The 20,078-nt window shown below is 41.3% G+C and overlaps 1 protein-coding gene across 4 annotated transcripts in view; it reads right to left on the reverse strand.

Annotated features, from left to right (window-relative positions):
• Positions 1 to 842: 842 nt before the first annotated feature.
• Positions 843 to 20,078, reverse strand: part of LOC137423018 (lysyl oxidase homolog 2) — a 182,483-nt gene continuing 163,247 nt past the window's right edge. The window contains exons 12-15 of one of the 4 annotated variants that reach the window (XM_068109783.2): positions 14,167 to 14,303; positions 13,004 to 13,115; positions 5,026 to 5,148; positions 843 to 1,047 (exon numbers count right to left, since the gene is read on the reverse strand). In XM_068109783.2, coding sequence (XP_067965884.2) covers positions 5,069 to 5,148; positions 13,004 to 13,115; positions 14,167 to 14,303 — 329 coding nt within the window. In that variant the 3' untranslated portion in view covers positions 843 to 1,047; positions 5,026 to 5,068. Of the gene's footprint in view, positions 1,051 to 2,469; positions 4,449 to 5,001; positions 5,149 to 13,003; positions 13,116 to 14,166; positions 14,304 to 20,078 lie in introns of those variants that run through there. The other 3 variants (XM_078774763.1, XR_010983617.2, XM_068109781.2) reach the window with 3 other exon arrangements.

Here is a 20,078-nt window from a genome sequence, read left to right on the forward strand (position 1 = left end):
CTCACCACTGTTCCCGTCCTTCGTCCTTACAGCTGTGCGCGCTCTTTTGTACATTGCCATCACTACTCTGATCAACCATTCCTCCACTCCTAACTTCCTCAATGCCCATGTCAATACTTTGCGTGGTACCCTATCGAATGCTTTCTCCAGATCAACAAACCCAAGAAACAACTTCTTCCTCTTCTCCATGTACTTCTCCTGCAACTGCCTCACAATGAAAAGCGTGTCTGTCGTTCCTCTTCCTGGCATGAATCCAAACTGCATTTCGTCGATCTTCACTTTCTTCCTTATCCTCCTCTCCAACACCCTTTCCAATACCTTCATTCCATGCTCCAATAACTTTATCGCTCGGTACGAGCCACACTCCAGAGGGTCACCTTTCCTCTTGTATAGAGGGATGAGGGTACTCAGTTCCCAATCCACTGGAATGCGGCCTTCTTTCACCACCAGATTACAGATCTCTGTCATTCTCTTCACACCCCAACTTCCTGCTGCCTTCAGCATATCTCCCACAACTCCCGTCGGCCCTCCCGCTTTTCTACCCCTTCATTGCTTTTATCGCTTCCTCAACTTCCTTCTCAGTTATCTTCTCTGCCGGTCCTAAAACAGGGTTACTCTCTATGTTGCCATCCCATTCATTCTCTGTATTCAACAGCATTTCCATATATCTTTTCCATCTTCCTTTAATTCCATCTGGGTCGACAACGATTTGTCCCACTTCATCCTTCAAGCAACTCACCCCCATCACATCACACCTCTCTTTCGCTATCTGCTTTGCAGATATAAACATCAAAAGTAAATATAATTCTACTCAAGTGAGACAATGAGTACTCATACAAAAATGAGACAATGAGTCAATGTCAATGACTCCTTTAATAAAATCACGACAAGTAGGACATTGTAGTTATAACAGCAATTTGATGCCAAAGTATACAAAGGCATGTATTAAATGAACTTTCAAGTAAATACATTGCAAGTACACAAGAACCTATGAATAAGGCAAGAAATATCCTAAAGTAGGAAGCTTTGTAGCACCACATTTGCACTCTGCTGCAACAACAATAACAACAAAAAAAGAGATCCCAGGAAAAATTGCACAATAAATGCAAAAATCATACATACAATATACCATGGCTTTTAGTGCAAGATAAAGTCATTCCTGCAAGTTTATGATACAATAATGGAAGAGACAAAAAGTTATTCGAACTTTGCACCAACGTATGCGACACATGACTGCAGGTAGCATCATTTTTCTGGGGGTGCAGCTGTGTCGTTGCTGCAGTGCCCCCTGTAAGATAGAGCAGAAACCCGGAATTTGGTTCAGGGTGCCGGGGATAGCACACCTACACTTCCCGAAGGACACCGTCTGGTAATTACTGTAATAAGTTTTAAAGACAAGTACAAAACTTTCCATGAAATGTATGCTCTGTGTTTGAGCTATATCTGCTAAACATGGTATATATATATATATATATATATATATATATATATATATATATATATATATATATATATATATATATATATATATACGTATATATATATATATATATATATATATATATATATATACAGTATATATATATATATATATACATACATATATATATATATATATACATACATATATATATACATATATATATATACATATATATATATATACATATATATATATATATACACAAAGAATTAAGTTAAGCACCCCTACACAAAGAATTAAGTTAAGCACCCCCTAATCCTGTCCTGAACCTGAACCCCCTCGAGCACGTTTGGGACATGTTGGGACGACAAATTGCGAAGATGGTCCCTCCAATAGCCAATCTGGATGAATTGGAACGTGCATTACATCGGGAATGGAACAACCTGCCACAGCAACGCATACGACGGCTTACAGGGTCTATGAGACGTAGGGTTGAGTCAGTGATCCGATCACGTGGGTCCTACACACGTTATTGACGCAAAGATCGCTAGAGGTCTTCTCAGAACAATGACTGTACGTTAGAAAACATAAACGTCATCCACACTGTCCGTGATGGACCTATAGCTCCATACTTAAATTGAGGTGAAAATATGCCTAAAATTCCCAAAAAATTTCACCTTAAATTATTCAGAATAAAATATTGAAAACGGCATGATTGTTATGTTTTTATGTGACCATAATGTCACTTCTCCAGAAAATATAGCAATATCATGGGTATATTACACTGTTTTGACGACAACAAACTTGTAATGTGCGAGGTTGTAAAAAAACGGGGGGGGGTGCTTAACTTAATTCTTTGTGTATACATATATATATATACATATATATATATATATATATATACATATATATATATATATATATATACATATATATATATATATATATATATTATATATATATATATATATATATATATATATATATATATATATATATATATATATATATATACATATATATATATATATTATCTTTGAAAAGTAAATTCAGTACTTTTGGCCACTGCGTGAGCAGAAATAGAGATGTTTCGTGTTCAGTTTATTCATTGTGGAATCATAAGCCATGACTCCTAATTCCTATTTGTGCATACCGTTATACTTGATACTAAAGTTATTTTATGAGTAAACAGTTTGTTTTGCAAAGAAATTATAATAATGTCGAGGTATATATGATTAGCACAACTCTTATGAAACCAACCTTTATTCCTGTGTAAGACTTTGCCATTTTGGTTTTATATAGTTTTCCATGCAGATGACCATCTGTGATGATCATTGGCCATAAACAACTCACATTATGGTTGTTGATCATACTAGTTAAGAAGTTACAGATTTAATAACGAGAGTTTTTAAGTTAAAATTATTGCAAAAACCCTCTCATGAAGTTGAATTTAAAACAAAGGCTTTGAAAGAATCAGGAAATTACTTTTTCTCACCCAATATCTGTAAAGGTATGTCATCTTAGATTACTTTGTATCATATTAATTATATGGCATATAGACGCAAGATATTTGGATTTGGTTTTGGGCTGACTTTTCAGACCTGAAATTGATACATTTTCCTCATTAGTCTGAATGTTTCGCATTTAATGCGCTATCAATTGATTAACTTGACACCTCTCATCCATGTCAGCCTCCACCACGGTTATATCAGAACGAGCTGATTTGTCACACAGTCACGGATTGTTTAACTCCAATATGGGGCCATTCAAAAATTATGTAACGCTATTTTTTAGGGTGCTGACGGGATTGATTTAACCTTACTAATAATTTTTATTCGACATTGATTCGATTTTTCAGGATCCCTCATCCCGAGTAATACTTGACCCAAACCAGGCCAATGGAAATCTGATGTAACAAACCCGGGCAGTGTATAATCAGCAGAGGCCTACAAGCCTGATGTCTTAGGCCCATGCTATTTTTTTTAGGGAGGCACGTACCGTGCATGCTGACAGGCTTGATTAAACCATGCTAATAATTTTTATTTGCCTACAGGCCTGATGTCTTAAGCCCACCAGAAAACCAAGATGGCGGCCATATTATTTTGTCTGGGTGCCACGGTGGGTGGATCGTCAAGCGACAAATGCAGGTGGGGTCTGGCAGCTATCTGACCAATGGGTGTACATTCCAAAAATCGAGCTCTAACAACAACCACAACAAGAGCAAGGACAACCATGTGGAGCTCTTGTAAACTTGTGACATGTCGCAGGTAAAAGGTTAATTAAAAGGAAGCACATTCCAATTTGGAGGTGGGTACGTTTTTCTCTGCAACAGTGCATCCTGGGAGGGTGTAAACATTCCTGTGTTGTTTCATACCACTTAAGTTTCCCATTTGGGTTTTTCTACCAGGATGATCCTCCATGTAGCACTTGTACTTTTGACTTTTTAAGACTGTTAAGAAATTTGGCTGGGACATCTATACCCAACTTACTTTGATGTTAAAGCCTCTGACAAAGGCCCCACCCCCTGGAGGAGTAAGGCCAAGAGGCCAGGGGGCCTAAAGGAAATGTAATAAATAATTTTTTCAAATGTCGTTACACGTTACCACAAGGGGCGAATTTTGTGGTTGCGTAGCCATGAACTGGCTGAAGTATCTTCATCTTACTTTTTACAAGGAACTCCAATGCAGGAGGAAGCCAATAGGCCCATCAAGCCTGTGCAAACATGTCTATCAAACATATCATGTCTTAAACATATTTATGAAACGCATCATTAAAAACAATTCCATTTCCTTTGACGTCATCATTTTCCAACGGAAACAATTTACGCACAATAGAAAATGCCTCTCTTCAAGCCTCCGAAACCACGTGACAGCACTATGATCTTGTGAGGTTGCAGCGGCACCCGATTCCGACAGAAAATGAGTAATTTACATGTGATATAACTCCGAGAAACATCCTCGTCTGGATTTGCTGATGTGCAAATGTTTTCTGCTGAGATCTTGGATCACATCCCTGACAATTCTGGCTGGGTCGGTGTGGATACAAACTCTGTATTACAAATAGCTAGGCCCAATTGAACTTCATACAGGTGCCAGGTGAGTTATGGAATACGTATAAAGTATGTATTTCGTACAATTAATACATTATGTAAAATGTTTCAAATAAATAGATTCTTTGTTTTTGTACAATATTTTGAAAATGTACACGATTATTGGTGTACTAGCATTGCAAAGTGTTTTGGAAATACCAGCAATTTACTTAATAGTAATTATACACACCTTGTATAAAACAATATTATCAAGGCTCCAATAATACACGGTGGCACAGGTAATTGTGTTGAACTTGGTAGTATGGCAAACCTTAGAGCAGCCTGGGTATCTTAGGATTCTGAGGGTCTCAACCTGACTCAAAAGACCTAGCTTTAAAATCCCATGCTCTACATTACTATAATAATTATTTTATTTTGCTATGGCTTTTTTCCATTGTGAAATATATGTACAAGGCTGTTCATGAACGAAAGGGAAAACGTGAAAAATAAAGATTTAAATTTTCAAACAAGATTACTTCCACCACATTACTTCATCTGACGTTTCATCGCTCACAGGACTGCTCTTGGAGGTGCTGTGATCCCGATGACAATATCGTTCACCGTGATGTAATGTAATTGGTCATCTCACTGGAGTAATGCTCAAACAACTCTTCAATTTCTGCACTGAAAGCATCACCTGAAAATAAGCAAGAAGAAAAAGATGTAAAATGTCATAGTTTAATGTGTTTCTAGTAATTTTATAATTTTTAGTAATCCAATTGCAATTTTAGTAATTTACAAAACCCCGTGGTTTTAGTAATTTTGCTATACAGAGTTAAAGGCCGTCAGTCGGCCATACTACTTTGGCAAACTACAAAACAAAATCTTCTGCATTATTTATACTAGCAATGGTACCCACCCTACGGGTGGGGCTTCAATTGGGAGGCCCAAATGAAAAGGTAAAATATCAGAAGTTGAAGGTTTTTTATTTTAAACGATTCATATAAACATCCGTTAAATCATATCACACGCAAATCATCAAAATCTATACAGTACATGGCGCTCATTTTGAAAAAAAGATTGAATTCTGCAAAACAGAAGCGGCCGCTACACGTCTTTCTCAGTCGCACGTTTATGTGTGAAGAGTGCGCAACGAATCTGTAACACGGAAGCGGCCGCTACACCTGTTTCTCAGTCGCTTTGCACACGCTGCCATGTTACTTCGGTGCCGCACGTTTATATAGGAAGAGTTCGTCAAGAGTCGATATACTCTCTCCTGGTACGTAGAATAAACAGTATTTGTATAATTTCATCAAAAGCCACATCACTGTTCATATCGGTAAATATTATTCCATCGTGTTTGGAAAAACTGGAAAATTGCAAAATTGGAAAACTTGGAAAAACAATATAGCCTATTTTACTCCAAGGGGTCCCAGGAATACCCACCCAAAATATTGTTGCGATCGGTTCAGCCGTTTTTGCGGTACCTTCGAACAGACAGACGGACATTTAGTGAATTATTATTTATATACATGTATATTATTATTATTATTATTATATACATACATACATACATACATACATACATACATACATATATATATATATATATATATATATATTTAAAGCTAGGTCATGTAACCCATCATTCATTTCCTGTGTGCCAAGTTTGAACAAGATCGGTAAATGCATGCCCGACAAATGGTTGAGGACGTGCTCAATATCAGTTTTTTTTTCACAACTAAAATGGCCGCCAGTCATCCAGACAGCCATCTTAGATCAGATCACAAAATAAAGTGAGGTGCATGTGTATGCCATCATGTACTGTGATTGTGCCAAGTTTGAACAAAATCAGACCATGCATGTTCAAGAAAAGGTTGGGGACAGGTTTAAGTAACAAAGTGGCCACCAGTCAGCCATCTTGGATATGATCTCAAAAGAAAATGACGTGCATATGTAGGCCATCATTCATTATCTGGGTGCTAAGTTTGAACAAGATCGGTAAATACATGTCCAAGAAATGGTTGAGGACGTGTTCAACATCGTTTTTTTCACAACTAAAATGGCCGCGAGTCAGCCATCTTTGATCGCACCACGAAACAAAATGATGTGCTTATGTATGCCATCATGCATTGTCTTTGTGCCAAGTATGAACAAAATCGGTCCATACATCTGCGAGGTATGGTTGCAGACGGACGGACGAATGGACGGACGAGACCCAATCCATAATCCCCCGTTTTGGACTAAGTCCAGCGTGGGCTAATAATCAGAAAATATACAAAATATATAAAGTGAGCACTGTGATTGCAGTTAATTTTAAACCATACAGTCGTGGCCAAAAATATTGGCACCCTTGCACATTTTGCAAAAAACACAATTTTCTCGAAAAATAAGTTGAAATTGACAAAAGTATTTGGCCTTCACAATTCTTTATATCACTGTTAACGTTACAGAAGCTTTGTTGAGTCAGAACTTAATATATCCTTTTAAATAGGAAAATAAAAAGAAATGGCATTGATAAAATTATTGACACCTGAGACGTAATATTTGGCAGCACAGTCTTTGGACAAAATAACTGCAGTCAAGAACTTCCTATAACCATGAATGAGCTTCCTACACCTCTCCACTGGCAGTCTGGCCCACTCTTCTTGTGCAAACTGCTCCAGTTCTCCCAGATTTGAAGGGTGCCTTCTCCCAACTGCTGTTTTCAGATCTCTCCACAGGTGTTCAATGGGATTTAGATCTGGACTCATTGCTGGCCACTTCAGAACCATTCCAGAATTTTGTCTTGAACCATTACTGGGTGCTTTTTGAAGTGTGTTTGGGGTCATTGTCCAGCTGCAAGACCCATGACCTTCAATGGAGACTCAGCTTTCTGACACTGGGTTGAACATTGTGCTCCAAAATGCCTTGGTAATCTCCTGATTTCATGATGCCATGCACACATTCAAGGCACCCGGTGCCAGAGGCAGCACAGCAACCCCAGAAAATCAATGGACCTCATCCATGTTTGACTGTAGGGAAGGTGTTCTTTTCTTTGAAGGCTTCATTTTGTTTTCTGCAAACATCGTTTTTTTTTTTGTTGTTTTTTTTTGTATACTGAATCGAGGCTCGTGAAAGAGCTAACATTTATTTCACAAACAAATCAACCAGACAAACAAAACATACAAAAAGAGGGAGCGGAAGACAAGATGGGGAGAGGCGGGGAAGCACACAAACACAACACCTGAGAGCAGGGAGAAGCGTGGGAGGGAGAGGGCGATGGGGGAGGAGGCGTGGAAAGGGGGGGGGGGGGGGGGGGGAGGGAGAGGTGTAAAACACAAGGAGACCAAGGACTTCCAGGACAGAAGTTGGTATTTCAAAAAAGTGTAGGATTTGGGGTGAAATTAGCGGGGGTAGAAAAGATAAAGGTTTTGGATGGGGGAAGATAGGAGATGGTGGTGAACAGCTGTTTTAAAGACCTGGAGGGTGGAGTGGGATTGAAGAGAGTGAGGGAGTTTGTTCCAGAGGTGGGAGAAAAGAGGAATGAAGGAGTGAAGGTGAGCAGAAAGTCTTAATTTTGGCAGTTTAACCATAAGAGGGTTGCAGGCAGATCTTGTGCGACCTGTAGGAATATTTGGGGGACAGAGCCCAGAGAGAGCTGGGGGGGGCAAGGCCAGAGAGGAGTCGGTAGAAGACGGAAAGACCACCAACCTGCCTGCGGTGAGTGAGTGAGAGGCCCTTGGAGTTAGCTTCATCGCGGGAGATTCCAATGATTCTGAACGCTTTTGGTTTCAACAGCATGAAGACGAGCTAGGTGTGAGGCAGGAGCACCAGCCCAGAGGGGAGAGCAGTATTCCATTGAGCTGCGGATGAAAGCCATGTATGTGGTGAGGAGCTCAGGTGTGCCAAGGAAGGACTTCGCACGACGGAGGATGCCCAGTCGGCGACTGGCTTTGGAGGCCAGATTTGAAATGTGGTTTTCCCAGGAAAGATCATGGCAGATAGTGAGACCCAAAAGCTTGAGTGACAGAACTTCTTGGAGAGGATTATTCAGAAAGTGGATGGGAGGGTTGTCCAGTCAGTCTTTTCTGAGAGACATCGTAAGAGTGTGAGATTTGTCAGGATTGAAAGACATGTTCCACTTGTTTGCCCAGTCTGTGATTTTGACCAGGTCTGCAGAGAGTGAGGAGGCTGCAGACTGCTGACCTGAGGGATGAGGAATGGAGCAACAGAGAGTAGAGTCGTCAGCAAAGAGATAGAGAGGATTTTCAAGAGAGTCAGAGAGATCATTGATGAAGACCAGAAAAAGCACAGGGCCCAGGACACTGCCTTGGGGAACTCCAGCCTGAACGGGAAGAGGAGATGAGAGAAACCCATTCAGGGCCACACGTTGGCTACGACTAGAGAGGAAGTCCACCAGCCATGCGTGGAGATTTCCATGGATACCAAAGGAGGAGGGTTTGGTGAGCTGAGCGGGGTGCCAGACCGTATCGAAGGCACGTGATATGTCAAGGGAGACAGCTCTAATTTCCTGTTTGGCATTGAGGACCTCCATCCATTGTTGAGAAAGCAGAAGCATCATTTCCAGAGTAGGTGACCAGGTCTGAAACCAAATTGATGGTCAGAGATCAAGCCATTGGAGAAGAGGAAAGATTTCATATCTGAAGCAATGATGGATTCCATGACTTTGCTGATAATTGGGAGAAGGCTGATTGGTCTGTAGTTGCTAGGATCTGTTTTTGCACCCTTTTTGTGCAAAGCGGTGATGTTGGCTGATTTCCAAGCAGATGGCAGATGACCTTGAGCAAAAGAGAGGGTGAAGAGAACAGAGAGAGGGAGTGAAAGAGCGGAAGAACATGATTTTAGGACCCGTGGGCTGATGCCGTCAGGACCATTTGCAGAATCAGAGTCGAGGGTTGACAGAAACTTTTCCACCTTGTCAGGAGGAAAGGACACAGAGTCCAGGAGCAGCTGGGTACGACTGGGTATGGTGGGTACAGAGAGGGATGGGTTTGGGACACAAGATTTAGAGGCAAACACAGAGTTGCGGCATTCAGCTTTTTCACGTGCAGGGTCAGCCGTGTAGCCATTTGAGGTGAGGGAGGGGATGGAGGGGGAACAAACACCAGAAACAGATTTGACCAGACGCCACCAGGATTTGTAAGAGGGAGACAGATAAGAGAGTTCGGTCTTGAGAACGGAGAGATATAGTTTCCTGGCTCTCCTGAGGGTGGACACACACTTGTTTCGGGCTTTGTGAAAGGAAATGAGATTTCCTTCCGTTGGATTTGCTTTCCAGGAGACGAAAGCAAGTTGGTTCTGGGCAACAGCCTCACCACAAGATTCCGTGTACCATGGACGGGAGGAAGGGTATGACAACTGAAGACGAGATGGGATAACTATGTGCATGAGAGAGAGTAATTTACTTTCAAAGAATTCCCAGGATGAGTTGATGTCAGAGGCAGTAGAGATGGGAGACCAGTCCAGATGATTGATGGCTGCTTGAAGACCGTGCCAGTTGGCCTGAGTGAAATGCCAGACTCGTCGACGCTGAGGAGGCTCTCTGAGAATGGTCAGAGAGATGTCCACTTTGACAAGCACATGATCAGATGAGCCGATTGGAGCAGAAGAAGAGCAGCAGACATTTTCAGGGAAGTTAGTCATAACCAAGTCCAGAAGAAAAGATGCTCCGTTGACTGAGATCCGGGTCGGGAAATTGACAGATTGTGTCAGTCCCAGTGAGTCGCAGAAGTCCTTTGCTGAAGAGCCATGGCTGGTGAGAGAGGTACCCACACCCAGCCAACTGGCATGGTGACAATTGAAATCACCACATATGAGGAAGAGAGAGTTGGGATGGGTAGAAAGAAGTTGGTCCATATTATCAGACAGCGAGATGTAGATGGAGTCATCACTGTTTGGTGGACGGTACAACACACATATGAACAAAAGGTGGGCGCGAAGGGGAAGCCGTAGCCAAAGGTATTCCTGGGGGTGAGGTGGAGAGAGGGCAGTGCAGGGCGAGTGAGGAAGAGAGTTTTTTTTACAAAGATAGCAACCCCACCTCCAGGACGAGGCTCAGGTCTATCATACTGGAGGAGGGAGTAACCTGGGAGAGATACCAAGGAATCAGAGACATCATGAAGAAGGAAAGTTTCTGTTAAGCAGATCACATCTGGCTTTTCAGAAGCAACCTGTATGGAGAGATCAGTCAAGTTTGAGCAAAGGCCCCAGATGTTTGAGGTCCATACCGTTAATGAAGAGGAAGGGGGAGCATCAGATACAGAACAGGGGGGGGGGGGAGGGGTAGGGTAAGATATGGAAGAGGAGGAAGAGGTAGAGATGATGTGCTTTCCCAACAAAGCTCTAATTTGGTCTCATCTGTCCACATTACATTCTCCCAGAAGGATTTTGGCTTGTTCAGGTGTGTTTTGGCCTACTCCAGTCAGGATTTTTTTTATGTCTCTCTATCAGCAGTGGGGTCCTCCTGGGTCTCCTACCATAGAACCACCTTTCATTGAGTTGAAACTGTCGTACCTTGTGTCTGAAGGTCAACTTGAATCTGTTTGGTAGTTCATTGAGGTGCTTTCTCCACCATTCGAACAATCCATCACTGCAATCTTCGATCAAGTCTTTTCTTGCGGCCATGTCCAGGGAGGTTGGCTACAGTGCCATGGGCCTTAAACTTCCTGATAACATTGCGTACGGTGGACACAGGAACATCAATGTCTCTGGAGATGTTCTTGTAGCCTTGAGATTGTCCATGCTTGGCTACAATCTTGTGTCTGACCTCCTCAGACAATTCTCTGGTTTTCTTTCTTTTGTCCATGCTCATTGCAGTACACACAGTGACACAAAACAGCAGAATGACTCCTTTTCTCTATTCAAACTGGTTGAATGAGTGATTTTTATATTGTAGGAACCTGCGCAAATCACCACAGGTGAGTTCTATTTCAAAGTAAAGGAGAATCACCTGCTTGAAATCAAATGATTTCTAACAACTTCTAAAAGGTGCCAATAATATTGTCCGGGCCATTTTCGGATTTCTGTGTGGAATAAGGTAAGACTTTTTTTCAGCTATTTTGTTTTGTTCCACTGCAAACCAAAGAAATACATATGTGGATACCAAAATATATTTTTTAATTTTGAACAATTTTCTGGAAGAAATGTTGCATTATTTGAAAAAAGTGCAAGGGTGCCAATATTTTTGGCCACGACTGTATATGGATTTGAACCAAGGATAGATTTTTTTTTTTGTATACAAGATCGAGGCTCATGTAAGAGCTAATATTAATCACAAAAAAAACCGTAGACAAAAAACATACAATAAAGGGAGTGGGAGACAAGATGGGGAGAGAGAGGGAAGTACACAAGTACAACATTTGAGAGCAGGGACATTGGGAGATCTGTGGGAGGTAGAGGGCTTGGGGGGAGGAGGCATGGTAAGGGGGTGGGGTGGGAGAGGTATAAAACACATGGACACTGCTAGGACTTCCAGGAAAGAAGTTGGTATTTTTAAAAAGTGGATCTGGGGTGAATTAACGGGGGTAGAAAAGATCAAGGTTTTGGATGGGGGAAGATAAGAGATGGTGGTGAACAGCCGTTTTAAAGACCCGGAGGGAGGAGTGGGATTGAAGAGAGTGAGGAAGTTTGTTCCAGAGGCGGGAGTAAAGAGGAATGAAGGAGTGAAGGTGAGCAGAGAGTCTTGATTTTGGCAATTTCACCAGAGAGGGTTGCTGGCAGATCTTGTGCAACCTGTAGGAATATTGGGGGGACAGAGCACAGATAGAGCTGGGGGAGCAAGGCCGGAGAGGAGTCGGTAGAAGACAGAAAGACCACCTACCTGCCTGCGGTGAGTGAGTGAAAGGCCCTCGGAGTTGGCTTCATCGATGGAGATTCCAATGATTCTGAAAGCTTTGGTTTCAACAGCGTGAAGCCGAGCTAGGTGTGAGGCAGGAGCACCAGCCCAGAGGGGAGAGCAGTATTCCATCGAGCTGCGGATGAAAGCCTTGTATGTGGTGAGGAGCTCAGGTGTGCCGAGGAAGGACTTCGCACGACGGAGGATGCCCAGTTGGCGACTGGGTTTGGAGGCCAGCTTTGAAATGTGGTTTTCCCAGGAAAGATCATGGCAGATAGTGAGACCCAAAAGCTTGAGCGACAGAACTTCTTGGAGAGGATTGTTGAGAAAGCAGATGGGAGGGTTGTCCAGTCGGTCTTTTCGGAGAGACATGGTAAGAGTGTGAGCTGGGATGTTAGTGTGAGGTGTGTGTGTGTGTGTGTGTGTGTGTGTGTGTGTGTGTGTGTGTGTGTGTGTGTGTGTGTGTGTGTGTGTGTGTGTGTGTGTGTGTGTGTGATGGGAGAACATTCCAATAAAGCGACAGATTGTGAAAGCCACACCTCAAAACAATTAGGATACAGATGTTGATAAACGAAGAAAATAAAGCCATTCGGAACTTTTGATTTGATTTGAAAAACCCTTCATCTCGGCCTCCAATTCCAGTGATGATCATTGTCCATTAGCTGCAACATTCCGTAACGAGCTCGTTAGAATTGATCAATGTGATATTGCTCACCATTGTGGCAGTTGTACATCCAGATACGATGCCCATCGTACTTGCAGTTACACCTCATGGCATTGTTTGAGAAGTCTGACTCAGACACTGAAAATTCAGGATTAATCACAACCTGAAAGGCACAATGAGCATGTGATTACAACAATACGCACAAATGTTACATCATGGACTTGAACTTTATAAAATTGCAGCGATGTGTGTAATTTTAGAAATACATTTATTTATTTATCAGTGTGTGTGTGTGTGTGTGTGTGTGTGTGTGTGTGTGTGTGTCTGGGATTAACTTCTTTACCATTTGAGTTTTGTCATAAAATTTTCAACAAAGCTTAACTATGATAATATGGGGAAGACAAATTAATAATTTGGTCAATAGGTCAAAGGTCAGCATCACATTAAATCGTCAATTTTTATCCGATTGACCTGAAATTTAAAAAAATTTGCATATTGGGTCACTGAATTGGTTCACCAATCAAAAACTAGAAGCTGATCGTTGTTTTTTTTTTTAGATCAAAAGGTCAAAGGTCAAGGTTGCATAAAATCGTCAATTTTCATCTGATTGACCTGAAATTTAAGAATTTGCATATTAGGTCAATAACATTGTTATGCAGTTGATGTTGGTGCCGCATAGTCATGATGGGCCAAATGGCCTCCTCCTGTGGAACTCCTATCCACCATCCAAGTGATGGACACTGTTCCTTGTGTGTGTACGATGGCCAGTCTTGGCCATCGACTAAGGATAAAGGACATCCGACTAATGACTTCAAAGTTATGACCACAGAGTGGTTTTAAACTGGGACTAAGACAGGACAAGATCACTAAACACAAGTACAAATTGAAGACTTCGGTAGTTGAAACCTCAGACTTAATTTTGTCCACGGGACCAATCAGTTGGTTTGATATGCCTTAACTTTGCTTTTTACGCAAATATTTTTTACCCATCCTCACCTAATTGTTTTTTGAAGTTCTGGTTCTGGGCACGGGTTGCCTTTAAGTTCCATCAGTAAGGGAAGTTAGCGTGGAGTGCTAGGTTTATAGAAAGGTGTGAATACAATGTGTAAAAGCATAAGAGAGAAGGTGATAGGAGTGGAGGAAAATTAATATGGAAAAAGCCAATGCAAATGTTGACATACATCATTTTTCAGTCTATGCATGTGGAGTCTTACTTGGAAGATGTAGTCTCCAGGAGAAATGTCTGTTATGTCCACCCACTGACAATCGATGTCATGTCGATATGTGTCGTAGCAGCCAACTGTTATGCCTTGCTCTCCAAAGTTGGCACAAGCATAACGTTTACTGATGCCTGGAAGGGGAAAAAGTAAAATGAACTTTAACAACTTAACAAAAGCAAAAATCTGCAAGATTGAATACCTGGGATCTTGACGGAATTTGTTTACACTTTATCCACAATACTCTTTTTGTAAACAAGCATTCTGAGTATTGCGCTGCAATACATGTCCCCTACCAAAGTTCAAAATGCCATAACTTTGTCAAAAATGATCGAATATGCAAGTTTATGCACGGTTGATGCTGGTTTTCAAACTTGATCTGAGGTATGCTGAGACACGTGTGTCACGCCTCACCTCGTTGAAAAGCCCGCAAGGTCGCTCTATGGAGCAGCCTGTACGTATTGCACTGTGCGAATTATATAATTACCAACTCACGGTCTGAGGTACTAGCGATTCAAGAGATATCCATTTTTAAAAAAATATTTTCGTTTAATTCACGATATGTGCCAAACCACGTGACCTATCGCAAATTCCAAAAGGACATTTTAGTAGACTGACATGCTGAACAGATCTCTGAGGTTTCCCCTCGATTGGATCAAAAATGAGGGAGGGGCTCGGTTTTAAAGGTTCATGCTTAAAAACGTCATAACTCTGAAACCATGTGACGCATGACGTCATGCTCACTGACTTTTTTGTTCGTCATGGGTATGCGATTGTGCCTGCAAAGTTTGGCCTCGATCTGTTCAGCCTTTGCAGAGAAAAAGGGGGTTTCGTGTTTTCATGAAAAACAATATGGCGGCCCAGCAACGTGACATGTGACGTCATAATTACCATTAAAATATTCTACAGACCGAGTCCCTCCTACGGTGAAAATTTGATCTCAATCGGTCCTATTATTGCAGAGAAAATGTTTTTTAAAGGAAATTAAAACTTAAAATGGCACTGAGTTAAGGATCATCAGAATTATCAGAATTACCAAAGTTCAAAGTGCCATAACTTTGTCAAAAATGACGAAACGTCGTGAAGTTCGAATTTGATCTGTAACTTATCATGAGGAAACCATGTGCCAAGTTTGAAATCATTAGCATTAAAGTTTTAGGAAAAAAAATCCGGAAAACTGTTCGTTGCGTGACGGACTGACGGACAGACGGAGGGACGGCGTGCAAACCTATAGTCCCCTCCGGTGTACACCGGTAGGGGACGAATAATACCTTTACTACAAGGGAGCAATATTCTTATATTTTGATGGGAAGTGCATGTATTGATCAGTTTAGAATAAACTTTGCTCAATTAAATATATATATATGTGTATAGTCTTGTTCACAGGACAGATAACACCACCCCTGAACAAACAGACCAAAACAGGCTTTTATCTCCGAGGATCTGTTCAATTATTGGTGCACATGCCGACAGGTAATCGGTACAGGCCGACAGGTAATCGGTACAGGCCGATGTCGGCAATCTTTCGGTCGATCGGAGTCAGTGTGAGCGCAGCTTCATGATTACAGTAATGTGCTGTATAGAACCCAAAAATGTCGAGTATCTTTCACCATTCTTTAGGGTGAATTTCAATAAACAAACTAGAAGAGCACTCGGTAGAGCACATACATCCACCAGGCTGAACAGTTTATATTTTGTATCCCGCTGATGGGCCGGATCTGGATCCGTAGCCGAAGTAAAATCTAATCGCTTATTATTGTCGCCTAACCAACTGATCCACCTAGTTTTGTCATAATCCGGTCACAACTTTTTGAGATATCGTGCTATATATCGTTTTTTGCCATATCTCTCAATGGTGAAGAAGAAGAAGAAGACCACTCATTTTGCATCTTCAGATGCATAGAGCTGCAGGAGCATTTTTCTTTCTGGTTATTGGGCACGATCCTGGACTGGTCGCCACTCCAACGCAGCATACTTGAATGGCTCTTTCAACCCAGTAAGCTGGTACTCATTTTGCCGACCTCAGAAGGATGACAGCCTGAGTCAACCCACCTGGTGTTAATTCAACGGCCTGACCGAGGCTCGAACTCAGGACCACAAGATCTCAAGCGAGCCACCTTAACCATTAAGCCAACACCAGGCTTAAATGGTAAAGCATCATTTAAAAAAAATTATCAGATTCAGATCCAGATCCGTATCTTCACCAAAATCTAATTATTTCATCCTTGTCACATACACAACCTCTCCACCAAACTTTGTCTGAATCCGTGCACAACTTTTTGAGATATCCTGCTCACAGACAAACAGACAGATGGACAGACAGAGTTGAAGACATAACCTCAGTCCACCTTCTGTGGCAGAGGTAATCAGTACAAAGTGACATTAAAAGTTAAAACAAAAAAAAAAATGGAGTAATTAACATAAATAAGAACATAAGCAGTGTGATACTGGAAGCTGGGGCAATAAATCAAAGTTATAAATTGTTTTGTAACAGAAGATAGCTTGTTGCTGGGTCCAGTTTGGCATTGAGAAGTTTGTTTGAGCATTACCATGGTCAATGCAAAACATGTGCAGTGACTCAGTGAGGGTCTAAGTGCATGTTTGGGGATGATCTGAGCAGTACTGTCAGTGTTCTACACAAAATGTATGGTACTCTTACTACTGCAAACTACAAGCAGATTCCCATCCATCATTTGAAAAGGTTCCCTGAGGAATCCATCCAATTCTCTGAGGAAGAAGCCTCATTGAGCAGGTTTTGATTTCAGACACACAGCAAATGTGGTGAAAACATTTTCTGATTGTGACGAGGCTGAAGGAACATGGAAACCTGCCAATCCTTGCACAAAGTTCAGATGTGCCCATTATAGGGGCTGTGGGTTGGTATAGAGACTAACATATGGTCACATAGTGACCAAGAAAAATTGATGAATTATGCGGAATAATGCAGGATCGTTTTGAACAATATTCTCCAATTATACGCTGATTAATACATGGCAGAATGAAAATTCCCAAATCATTTTGCGATATGGAAATTTGCCCGACATGTGCAAAATGTGTGCCATTCATTACGCCCTTGGGGCTTCTCTTACATTAATATATGTGCCCACGATATCTGATTTGAAATGACCACAGATTCAGCTAAGACTTTTTTTGTTGCAAACTTGTATTTTTTTCATTTGTTCCCCATTATTCCAGATATTATTTTTACCCCATTATTATTCTCCCCATTATTTTTTACCTCCGCCACTGAAAGTGGATGTAAGTTATGTTTTCACCCTTGTCTGTTTGTCTGTCTGTGAGCAGGATATCTCAAAAAGTTGTGGACGGATTCGGATAAAACTTGGTGGATGAGTTGGGTGTCTGATAAGGTCGAATCGATTCGATTGTGTTGAAGATCTATCTGTATCCATATCTGGATATGAGAATTTTGTAATTTTTTTTTAGTGATTTTTATCCATTGAGATTTTTTTTTTTGTGATTTTTTTATCCATTGAGAAGCCTGGTGTTGGGCTAGCGGCTAGGGTGCCAGCTTAGGATCCAAGGATCCTGGGTTCGAATCCCGGTCGATCGCTGAATTAACGCCAGGGGGGTTGACTCAGCCTGTCATCCTTCCGAGGTCGGCTAATTGAGTACCTGTTCACTGGTAATTCCCTGCTTGTCGTAAAAAGGCGACAAAAAGGGTTGGCGGCAGGAAGGGCATCCGGCCGTAAAAGATTGCTTCAAAAAGGGGACCAAAAAACAACAACAACCACGGTCCCCGAAAAAGGCCAACCCCCGCTTTGCGGGGGAAAATGGCCTCTAAAGGTGTTTTTTTTTTTTTTAGTGATTTTTATCCATTGAGAGATAGGGCCAACAACGATATTTAACATGATGTTTCAAAAAGTTGTGCACGGATTATGACAAAACTTGGTGGATGTGTTGGGTGTGTGACAAGGTCGAATTGATTCGATTTTGTTGAAGATCTATCTGTATCCATATCTGGATATGAGAATTTTGTAATTTTTAAAAGTGATTTTTATCCATTGAGAGATAGGGCCAACAACGATATTTAACATGATATTTCAAAAAGTTGTGCACGGATTATGACAAAACTTGGTGGATGAGTTGGATAGGTGGCATGAACAATCCGATAAGATTTTGGTGTACGTGACAAGGACAAATATAGTCCGGACACAGATCAGTGGGATACAAAACGTAAACTGTTCAGTCTGGTGGACGTATGTGCTTTACCAAGTGCTATTCTAGTTTTAAATGTGGACAAAGATTATTCACAGCTAGACTTATCATGCGAATCGCCAGGAAGTTGCTTTTATCCTTGTTGAGGAAACTCAGAGCCCAACCATTGTGGTTCACTTGGATCACAATTCTGCACTGTCTACATCTTGTGTCCATTATATGAGCATATGTGAAGTGTGAAAGAAGTTGTGAATTCGCAATAGAAACCAAAAATGCTACCAAATAAATTCTAAATTCTCAGCTACCACCTCTGTGTTAGCTTTCTTTTGGAGGTGATGATGAAAAGGAAATTTAGACAAAAACAAGTTGCTAATAAGTTTCAGCTGATGGCCTCATCATGCTGCACTGTTTCGGAATGCTCAAAAAGCCGCATGCTTTGGAAACGCTGTACAGGCCCTAAAATGACAATGGTGATGGTGCAGGGTCATACTGAAACTAAAGAAAGAAAGAAAGGAAAGAAAAAAAGAAAGAAAGAAAAAAAACTAAAGCTAAAGAAACTAGAAGGGCACTCGGTAGAGCACATACCTCCGCCAGGCTGAACAGTTTACGTTTTGTATCCCATTGACAGGCCGGATCTGGATTGGGACCTGAACCAAAATCAAATCGGCTTGTTCTTGTCACCGAAACAACTCATCCATAACTTTTTTATCATCCATCACATCCATAACATCCATTTCATGTTATATATCGCTTTTCACCCGATCTCTCAATGGTTAAGAATCAGTTGAAAAATTAAATAATCTCGTATCTGAATCCATATTCAGATCTTCACCAAAATTGAACCAATTCGTCCTTGTCAGACACCCAACATGTCCACCAAGTTTCGTCCAAATCCGTCCATAACTTTTTGAGATATCCTGCTATGTATCGTTTTTGTCCCTATCTCCAAATGGTGAAGAATCACTTAGAAAATTATACTTACCGAATCCGGATCTTCACCAAAATAGTCCTTGCCACATACGCTACCTCTCTGCCAAAGTTTGTCAGAATCTGTCCACAACATTTTGAGATATCTTGTTCGCAGACAGACAGACAGGGGTGAAAACATAACCTTCATCCACCTTCGGTGGCGGAGGTAATGAAGCCTTGTAGTGAGGTCATAGAAGTGCACCACAACAAAATGCCATTAAATTTTGCATCAAAATGTCTGGAGCATTATTTTCCTTCATCACATTTAAAGAGTGTTGTGGTGGCATGTTGGTGAGGAAAATGGCCTGGCATCCCCAATGGTGCTTGTTTAAACTTGGTCAAAGTGGATGAAGGCTTGAAAGAGTGTCAAGGCTTGAATGGACTTGATCCCCTGAGGTCTCAGAAGTGAAGAAGTTTTGCTTTTCTAAGAAGAGCTGGCTAATACCAAAATGGGAGATCTCCATGTAAAGTTGTTACCAGGCCATAGATTTGTTCTCCTGTTGAGTCTAATGTAACTAAATACACCACAGCCCTTATACAGTACCAGCAGGAAAACTCCATCTTGGAGCACACTGTTGTTTTTTATGGGAATGATGTGAAGCTGGCTTCTCCATCAAAATCCAGATTGTCGACATTGTAGATGATATGGCATCGCTCAAAGAGCGTGTCGGCCATTGTCTGCTGGTACCTCAATGGCCAAATTCCCTGCCTTTTAATGTTAACGTGGTTTAGATGTAAAGTAGATTAAATAAATGGACGAGTTT

The sequence above is a fragment of the Myxine glutinosa genome, chromosome 3, assembly GCF_964187855.1.
Source record: "Myxine glutinosa chromosome 3, kmMyxGlut1.1, whole genome shotgun sequence".
NCBI classification, from domain to species: Eukaryota; Metazoa; Chordata; class Myxini; order Myxiniformes; family Myxinidae; genus Myxine; species Myxine glutinosa.